This window comes from Dipodomys ordii, unplaced genomic scaffold (genome assembly GCF_000151885.1).
Source record: "Dipodomys ordii isolate 6190 unplaced genomic scaffold, Dord_2.0 Scaffold7, whole genome shotgun sequence".
Lineage (NCBI taxonomy): Eukaryota > Metazoa > Chordata > Mammalia > Rodentia > Heteromyidae > Dipodomys > Dipodomys ordii.
This window is the reverse complement of record NW_012267223.1, coordinates 5,146,705-5,156,655: the sequence shown is the minus strand read 5'-3', so window position 1 is coordinate 5,156,655 and position 9,951 is coordinate 5,146,705. Positions and strand designations below refer to the sequence as shown.

The following is a 9,951-nucleotide window of genomic DNA, read 5'->3' as shown; positions in this document are numbered from 1 at the left end:
AGTGCCGCTTCTGGCTTTTTCTGCTTATGTGGTGCTGAGGAATCGAACCCAGGGCCTCATGCATGCAAGGCAAGCACTCTACCACTGAGTCACCTTCCCAGCCCTACAGTTTTTCTGTTTATGTGGTACTGAGGAATCAAACCCAGGGCTTCATGTGTGCAAGGCAAGCACTCTACCACTGAGCCACCTTCCCAGCCCTTTTTTTTTATTTTGATTTTTTTTTGCCTGTCCTGGATTTTGAACTCTGGGCCTGGGTACTGTTCCTGAGCTTTTTTTTTTTTTTTTGGTCCGGTTGTGGGGCCTGAACTCTGGGCCTGGGCGCTGTCCCTCAGTTCTTCAGCTCAAGGCTAGCGCTCTACCACTTGAGCCACAGCACCATTTCCAGCTTTTTTTCCTTTTGCTTATGTGGTGCTGAGGAATCGAACCCAGGGCCTCAGGCATGCAAGGCAAGCGCTCTACCACTGAGCCACTGCACTATCTGGCTTTTCAGTTTATATGATATTGAGAAATCAAGCCCAGGGCTTCATGCATGCTGGGCAAGTACTCTACCACTAAGCCACGTTCCCAGCCCTAAACTTTTAAAAAAAGATTTTAAATGGAGTAATATCTTGTAGCAAATGATACTCTTTTCTCTTAAATGTCAAGATATTCTTTAAAAATACCCATTTTTTTCATAGGACTTCCTGATCCATTTGCAAAGGTGGTGGTCGATGGATCTGGGCAATGCCATTCTACAGATACTGTGAAGAATACTCTTGATCCAAAGTGGAATCAACATTATGACCTGTAGGTATAAATGATTAGTTTGAAGTGAAATATGAAAATAATGTTCACTATAGTATCTGAAAAGAATCATGAAAAATAATCTGTGCTTAATCTATGGTATAATTTTACCTGTACAGAAGGGGTTTAAAACCCAATGAAAAGGTACTTTAGGGCTGGGAAGGTGGCTCAGTGGTAGAGCGCTTGCCTTGCATGCTCAAGGCCCTGGGTTCGATTCCTCAGCACCACATAAGCAAAAAGAAGCCGGAAGTGGCGCTGTGGCTCAAGTGGTAGAGCGCTAGCCTTGAGCTGAAGAGCTGAGGGACAGCGCCCAGGCCCAGAGTTCAGGACCCACGACTGGACCCCCCCCCAAAAAAAAAAAAAGAAAAGGTACTTTGGAGAAGTGGTGCTGTGGCTAAGTGGTAGAGCGCTAGCCTTGAGCTGAAGAGCTGAGGGACAGCGCCCAGGCCCAGAGTTCAAGCCCCACGACTGACCAAAAAAAGAAAAAAGAAAAGGTACTTTGGCTTCTTAATACCTGGCTTTAAAAGATGAGGTAACCCTAAGAAGCCAATATAAATAGAATGAAATTGGCTCACAATATAGAGCATACTCAATGAAATAGACATTAATTCACTTTAGGTCAATTACAGTTATAAAAATAGCAATTAGAATTGCTCCTATAGAGACATCTTTCTTTAGATCTTCTCTATTTTAATCATAGTAGATACTCTTAAAAAAAAAGCCATATCATATACTTTAAGGTTTTTAAAAGAAAAAAAAAGCCGCTTGAAGCCACAGCTCTACTTTTCGGTTTTCTGGTGGTTACTTTGAGAGAAGAGTCTCATAGACTTTCCTGCCCAGGCTGGCTTTGAACCCAATCCTCAGATGTCAGCCTCCTGAGTAGCTAGAATTACAGGTGTGAGCCACCAGTACTCAGCTTTTCCCTGCCCTATTCTTATTCCTGATTACCATTCTCAAGCTGACTGCTTTAATAAATTTAACTGTTCATTCTGGTATTTTCTTCTGTTTTTGGATGTCTTATTTATTTTAATAACATCTCAGGTTTTTTTTGTTTTGTGCTAGTTTTGAACCTCAGTTCTCAGATCTCAGCCTCCTGAGTACATAGGATTATAGGTATAATCTACCATACCTGGCAGAATAAAAGCTTCCCTGATTGGGATTTTTAAAATTTTAAATATTTAAAAATTTCCTACCTTAGAAGATAATTCAGCTTTTCAAACTTGGAATACTACTCCATTAGCACTACATACCTCTTCCTTTGTGCCAGCCTTTCAGTATAGCTTTGTGAACCATTTTCTTTAAGTCATTTGTTCCATGCTTATGTGACTATGATTGTATAAATATTCAGAGTTGGGTCACATGGTATACAAAAATTACTTTATTCCTCTATTGGTAGTGTCTGTTACTTTTCTTTTTTTTTTTAAGTTATAGGCATGCTAGTAGGTATGATTTTGTAACTCATTGTGGTTTTGATTTTCATTTTCCTAAAGACTAATGGTGTTGACCATCTTTTTGTGTTTATTAAGTTTTATTTTAAAGCCAATAGTAATTGGCTACATATGGATTTTTCTCTTACTTATTTTCCAAGGGATAGTACTTCAGGGGGAAAAGATGAGGGAAGTATATTGGATTATTTTGTAAAATTTTTACCTCAAATTGGCTGTTTACTAATTATATATTAGTCAAAAATATCTTGAACATATATATCTTATTTTGGTCTATATGTTGATATTGTATTCTATTGTGGAGAATCTCTCAGCATAGAATATCCCGAAGCTTAGTTATTAAGGAGATTTATTTGTTCATGATGTTGAGGTTTTAATTGGTCCAAATAGAGCCTAATAGTTGATTTGGGCATGATTGGTGCTGCCGGTAATATTAGATACTCAGGAGGTTGAGGCAGGAGGAACACAAGTTTGAGGCCAGTCTGGACAACATTGTAAGACCCCCTCATCTCAAAAAAAGAGAAAGACTTACTGTTTTATGTAGCTATTATGGATTTCAGGAGCAGATACTTCTTTAAATGTAATTTTCGGATTAATTTATAGCCTAGAAATATTTTGACAGAATATTTGTGACATGTATATTTAAGTAACAAAATACTATAAAAAGCTGGAATTGGTGCTGTGGCTCAAGTGGTAGCGTGCTAGCCTTGAGCAGAAAGAAGCTCAGGGGACAGCACCTAGGCCCTGAGTTCAAGCCTTGGGACTGGCCAAAAAAAAGAAGCTTTTTTTTTTTTTTTTAAAGTGATTCAAACTATCTGAACCTTCATATTCTAGAAGGTTCATACTTGGAAAATACCAATTAATGTGGCACTTTCTTTTTCATATCATGCTATGTGTAAAGAATATGGAGGTTGCAGGCTTGGCTCAGTTGGTAGAGTGCTAGTCAGTGAGTAAAAAACATCAGGTACTGAGTTTGAGTCCTCATCTTGGACTTAAAAAAAAGAGTATGTATATGAGGCTGGGAAGGTAGTTCAGTGGTAGAGTGCTTGCCTTGCATGCATGAGGCCCTGGGTTCGATTCCTTAGCACCACATAAGCAGAAAAAAAACGGAAGTGGTGCTGTGGCTCAAGTGGTAGAGCTCTAGCCTTGAACTGAAGAGCTGAGGGACAGTGCCCAGGTTCAGATTTCAGGCCCCATGACCGACAAAAAAAAAATAACACCACCAACAAAAAAAAAGACCCAGGACTGGCACACGTGCATGCACACACACACACACACACACACACACACATTTCTTTTTTTCATTTTTTTTTTAAAAGAGTATGTATATGAGGCTGAGAATGTGGCATAGTGGTAAAAGTGCTTGCATAGTATGCATGAAGCCCTGGGTTCGTTTACTCAGTACCATGTAACAGAAAAAGCTGGAAGTGGTGCTGTGGCTCTAGTGGTAGAGTGCTAGTAGCCTTGAGCAAAAGAAGCTCAGGGGCAGTGCCCAGGCCCTGAGTTCAAGCCCCAGAACTGGAAAAAATAAAATTAATAAATAAAAATATGTGTGTATATATGATACAGTACACTAAACAGATGGAATTCCTTAAGCTAGTGGTAAGGCTGCCCTAAGGCTTTGAGAATCAATATTTTAGCATATCTACAAACCAGGTCTACTTTTTGGGAAATTGATTTACTGTATTTTTTTCTTTCTTTTTTTTTTTTTGGGTCCGGTCGTGGGCCTGAACTCTGGGCCTGGGCACTGTCCCTCAGCTCTTCAGCTCAAGGCTAGCGCTCTACCACTTGAGCCACAGCGCCACTTCCAGCTTTTTTCTTTTTGCTTATGTGGTGCTGGGGAATTGAACCCAGGGCCTCATGCATGCAAGGCAAGCGCTCTACCACTGAGCCAACTTCCCAGCCCTACTGTATTTTTTTTTTTCTTTCTTTTTTTTGTTGTCAGTCATGGGCCTGAACTCTGGGTCTGGGCACTGTCCCTCAGCTCTTCAGCTCAAGGCTGGCACTCTACCACTTGAGCCACAGTACCACTTCCAGCTTTTTCTGCTTATGTGGTGCTGAGGAATTGAACCCAGGGCCTCATGCATGCAAGGCAAGCACTCTACCACTGAGCTACCTTCCCAGCCCAATTTTTTTTCTTTTTTAATGTTCAGTTTGGGGTGTTTTACCTGTTTAATTTTTTTATTCCAATTCTGGGATTTTGATATTTTATATAGTAGTAACATACTAGCCAGACACTGTTGGCTCATGCCTGTAATCCTAGCTATTCAGGAGGCTGAGATCTGAGGATTGCGGTTCAAAGCCAACCTGGACAGGAAAGTCTGTGAGATTCTTATCTCTAATTAACCACCAGAAAACCAGAAGTGGCACTTTGGCTCAAAGCGGTAGAGCACAAGCTTTCAGCAAAAAGGCTCAGGGACAGCGCTCAGGCCCTGAGTTCAAGCCACGCTACTGACAGAAAGAAAAAAAGATAGCTATGGTAGGTTTATTTAAAAATTGCTTCTTGTATGTTGAGTATTTCAGCCAGTATATTTTTGTTTGTAAGTGACATACCAAATTTGAAATGGAAAGGGGAAAGTATTGACTTCTGTAAAAGCTCAAGGATGAGCATTCTTTAGTCACAGCTGGGTGCAGGAGCTCAAATGAGCCTTCCACAAGTTTCTTATTTAAAAACCTGCGTCCTCACTTCACTGGCTTAGGCTTTTTTAATGTACTATTTGATTTTTTTTTCAATAGCTTTGTTTTGTTGAATAATAGTTTAAGATCAAGGTTGCTGGACCAAAAACTTGACCTCTTAGAGTCACTGAAATAGAGTTAGGTTCTACAGATATAATTATGTTTATTAAATATGATTTTGCATGGGTTGATGCCATGTTAACAATTGGCTGTGGTGAAACTTTTACATACTTGTAGACATATGCACAGACAAGTACAGTAACGCTTTTCCCTGCTCTGCTTGTCTGCAGGCAGTGAAGTGAAATCTGCAAGAGTCCTGCTCGCTCAAGGCCTGCATATAGGAAAGAAGCAAGGGAAAAGCGTTACAAACAGCATTTTGTTCTGCAGCATTAAAAAAGTATAACAGGTAGGTCAGATTTTTGGTCTGTCAGCCTTGACAATTCCCCTAACTCAACTAAGTCTTCTCTGAGGTAGTTGGTCGTTATCATTGAAATGTATTTAAACTGTGACTGTGATAAAAGTTCTTTTAAGATTTTTATTCTTGAAAAGAATTATTATAAACTCCCTTAGTGTTTTAGCTTCTAAAATAGCCTGTTTTACTAACAAGAATTGTTGTCCAGCCTGAGAGTGGCAGATAGGATAATATATTAAAATTAATTTTAGTTATTTAAGGTTTTAAAACATTTAAGGTTATTAATATGAATTGATTGAACTAAAACAATATTTTACATTATTTGATCCATACTCTGAATATATTTGTGAGTTTTGAAGATTAAAAAGGATGAAGAAAACCTTTATACTAGTTTTAACTACGAAGTTACTCATATAGCCATTTTGTTTTTTTAGGTATATTGGAAAGTCTGATTCTGTTACAATCAGTGTATGGAATCACAAGAAGATCCATAAAAAACAAGGTGCTGGATTTCTTGGCTGTGTTCGTCTTCTTTCCAATGCCATCAACCGACTCAAAGACACTGGTTGTGAGTAAATGCTAGTGCTTTTTGAAACACACACACACACACGAATAATTTTGTTGTACACACACACACACACGAATAATTTTGTTGTACCGCTCCAAAAACCAAAACTTCCTGTATATGTCTGAAACTGGTAAACGTTCCTGCGCTATATTTATTTTTTGGACCCCTTTTTGGAGGGAAGGGGTTACTGCTATTTGAACTCAGTGCTCATTACTCAGCTTGGTTGCCCAGCTAGTGCTCTGCCATCTGTAGCACATCTCTACTCTAGTTTTTGCTGGCTAATTGGGATCTATAAGATTTTTTTTTTTTTTTTGCCAGTCCTGGGGCTTGAATTCAGGGAATGGGCACTGTCACTGAGCTGCATTTTAGCACTTCAGCCATAGAGCCACTTCCGGCTTTTTCTGTTTATGGTACTGAGGAATTGAACCCAGAGCTTCATGCATGGTAGGCAAGCACTCTGCCACTAAGCCACATTCCCAACCCTGATGGCTAATTGGGAGATGGAGTCTCATGGGCTTTTCTGCCCATGCTGGCTTCAAACTGCAATCCTTCCAGTTTCAGCCTCCTGAGAAGCTAGGATTATGAAATATATTGACAACTGGCTTATATTTATGGACTTAAAAACAAAACAACAAATTTTCTAAAAAAAATATGTGGAACCTAGGGCTGGGAAGGTGGCTCAGTGGTAGAGCGCTTGCCTTGCATGCATGAGGCCCTGGGTTCGATTCCTCAGCACCACATAAGCTAAAAGAAAAAAAAAGCCAGAAGTGGCGCTATGGCTCAAGTGGTAGAGTGCTAGCCTTGAGCTGCAGAGCTGAGGGACAGTGCCCAGGTCCAGAGTTCAGGCTCCACGACTGGACCCCCCAAAAAAAAAAGTGGAACCTAGAGCTGACACAGAGTTTTCATGAATTGACAAATGTCAACAAGTGATTGATTCGCAAGGATAAAGATGTTAAATTATATATCTTTTAAGGGCAGGAGACATGGCTGAAGTGGTAAAGCACTTAGTAGCAAGCCCTGACATCTTGAATTCAAATTTTAGTACTATTAGAAACAACAACAAAATGCATATGCGTTTTTGTTTCTTTGTTTACTTGTGTGGTTCCTGGGGCTTGGACTCAGGGCCTGGGTACTAGCTTTAAGCTTCTTTTGCTTAAGCCTAGCTCTTTCCAACCTAGGCCACAGCTCTATTTCAGCTTTTATTGGAATTGGAGATAAGAGTCTCATGGACTTGCTGCCTGGGCTGGCTTTGAACTGCAATCCTAAGATCTTAGTTTCTTGAATAGCTATAGCTAGGATTAGAGGCCTGAGCCACCAGCTCCCAGTTTGCATATGCTTTTTAATATTTCTTAGCACTTTTCTCTGTTTTTTTGAGATGGAAGTAATTTTAAGAGAATTACTTATTACTTTTTTTGCTGGTCCTGGGACTTGAACTCATGACTTGGGCACTGCTTCTTAGCTTCTCTGACTCAAGGCTAGTGTTCTACCACTTAAGCACTTTTTCTGAGTGGTTTATTGGACTTTTCTGCGTAGGCTGGTTTTGAACTGCAATCCTCAATCTTCTGAGTAGCTAGAATTACAGTCACCCGTACCTGGCTCATTATGCCATCTTTATCAACAAATAATTACCCTACACCTTTATAATAACAATTTCTAAAAATTAAAAAATTATAAACTTAACCTAAAAAAAATAATTACTGGCTCACACCGGTAATCCTAGCTGCTCAAAAGGCTGAGATCTGAGGATTGTGGTTTGAAACTCCGAGACTCTTCTCTCCAATTAACCATCAGAAAACTGGAAGTAGCACTATGGCTCAAAGTGGTAGAGCCCTAGCCTTGAGTAAAAAGCTCAGGGACAGCACCCTGAGTTCAAACCTGGCAAACCGATCCCACCCCCTGCACTCCTGCCCACCAAAAAAAAAAATGGTATGATGCTTGCTTTAGCAGCACATATATTGACAGTATAGAGAGGATTAGCAATATGGCTCCTACGTGAGGATGCAAATTTATGAAGTATTCCATATATGCACTTGCATGTGTTTGTATACGCACATTAAAATAATGGAATAATGTATAAAACTACTGTAACAAAACTAAAAATGAAAGAAAAATAAGACTTTTTTTTCTTTTTCTTTCTGTCTCTCTCTCTCTTTTTTTTTTTTTGTCAGTCGTGGGGACTGAACTCTTGGCCTGGACGCTGTCCCTCAGCTCTTCAGCTCAAGGCTAGTGCTCCACTTGATCCACAGTACCACTAATGGCTTTTTCTGCTTGTGTGGTACTGAGGAATGGAATCCAGGGCCTCATGCATGCCAGGCAAGCTCTCTACCACTGAGCCACCTTCCCAGCCCCTAATTTTGAGAGCCAAACTCTTGAGAGGCAGACTAGCATTCCATGTTTCTGCAGATGAGACATCTGAGAAAAACATGAGTTGTCTCTAAATGATTAGTGGTGGAACTAACTCAAACTCATAATTTTTCTTGGGTTTTTATTGACTTATTGTGTGTGTACATCCTTTGAAATGGTTAGATAGAAAATAATGACGACAGTATTAAACACTTAATATGCCAGGTACTCTTATAGCATATAAAGGGTTTTTTTTTGGTCTTTTTTGTGGTAATTACAAGTTTATGTAACTTTCAGCTTTAATCTTATTGACAATGTAATACAATAGTGTTGCATGCCAGGTGTTGGTGGCTCACACCTATAATCCCAACTACTCAGGAGGCTGAGATCTGGGCAGGAAAGTCCATGAGATTCTTATTTCCAGTTAACCACCAGAAAATGGGAAGTGGCACTGTGGCTCAAGTGGTTGTGAGCTCACCTTGAGCTGAAGAGCGCAGGGGACAGCACCCAGGCCCAGAGTTCAAGCCCCATGACCAACAACAACAACAAAAATATTAAAAAATATTGTTTTAAGATGTGGTTATAATTAAATCTACTTTCTAATTCTAATAGTTTATGGATTTTTACTGGCATTATAGATGGTAGAAGTTCTGATACTAGCTAATGTTAATTTTGTTGTTAATTTGAAATAGATCAGAGATTGGATTTATGCAAACTGGGGCCAAATGACAATGATACAGTTAGAGGACAGATAGTAGGTAAGTATGGAACATAAAGTTAATAAGAATTTTAGTCTCATTCAAACTGCTCTGAAATCTAAATACCTTTTCAGTCAATATCACTATTGTTTTGTTGTATTGCATGAATAAAGTGTCGTGTAAAATGCTGAAAACAGTGTTAATTAAAAGAAAACTTTAATGTTAAAAAAACAGTTCCTTGTGTTACAGAAAACTATTGATCCTTTAGGAAGGAATTCTTTTAAAATATTAAAATGTACTAGAAATCTGAGCCAGACTTTGTAGATAGTATTAACAGTATATTTTTAATATTTTGTTGAAAGGTTCTATGCCAACCTAGTTGATAGAGCCCATTCTGGATTCTGTACCTCCTGCTTTCAAGTTTCTAGTGGTGGTTTTATAGTACACTGGGTGATAATGTGCTGTTAAACCTCATGGAATTCTGAGTTTGCCCAATTGCCAGAATCTAGTGTATTTTTAAAAATACAGTCAGATTGGGGCTGGGAAGGTGGCTCAGTGGTAGAGTGCTTGCCTTGAATGCATGAGGCCCTGGGTTCAATTCCTCAGCACCACATAAGCAAAAAGAAAAAAAATTAAAAAAAATACAGTCAGATTATTGAGAATAGCCTTGAATTAATGTAAAGCTTTCAAACTGCTGTGTAAATGAGTGTGCTATGTTTCCTTTTGCATACAATAATGACCTTATATTGCCCCATTACAATGATGAAAAAGGAACTAGAATTTTCTCCATAAACATGGCAAAGTGTAGGAAAAAAACCTTAACTTGCTGGGTGCTGGTGGCTCACGCCTGTAATTCTAGCTACTCAGGAGGCTGAGATCTGAGGATTCCAGTTCAAAGTCAGCCCGGGTAGGAAAATCTGTGAGACTTTTACCTCCAGTTAACCACCAGGAAACCAGAAGTAACGCTTGTGGCTCAGGTGTAAGAGTGCTTTCCTTGAGCTGAAGAGCTCAGGGACAGTGCCCAGG

General features: G+C 39.4%; 1 protein-coding gene across 1 annotated transcript in view; it reads left to right on the top strand.

Moving 5' to 3' along the window:
- Smurf2 (SMAD specific E3 ubiquitin protein ligase 2) overlaps window positions 1–9,951 on the top strand; it is a 69,017-nt gene that overhangs the window by 7,945 nt on the left and 51,121 nt on the right. The window contains exons 3-5 of the mRNA XM_013036586.1: window positions 678–786; window positions 5,751–5,884; window positions 8,920–8,989. Coding sequence (XP_012892040.1) covers window positions 678–786; window positions 5,751–5,884; window positions 8,920–8,989 — 313 coding nt within the window. The remainder of the gene's footprint in view (window positions 1–677; window positions 787–5,750; window positions 5,885–8,919; window positions 8,990–9,951) is intronic.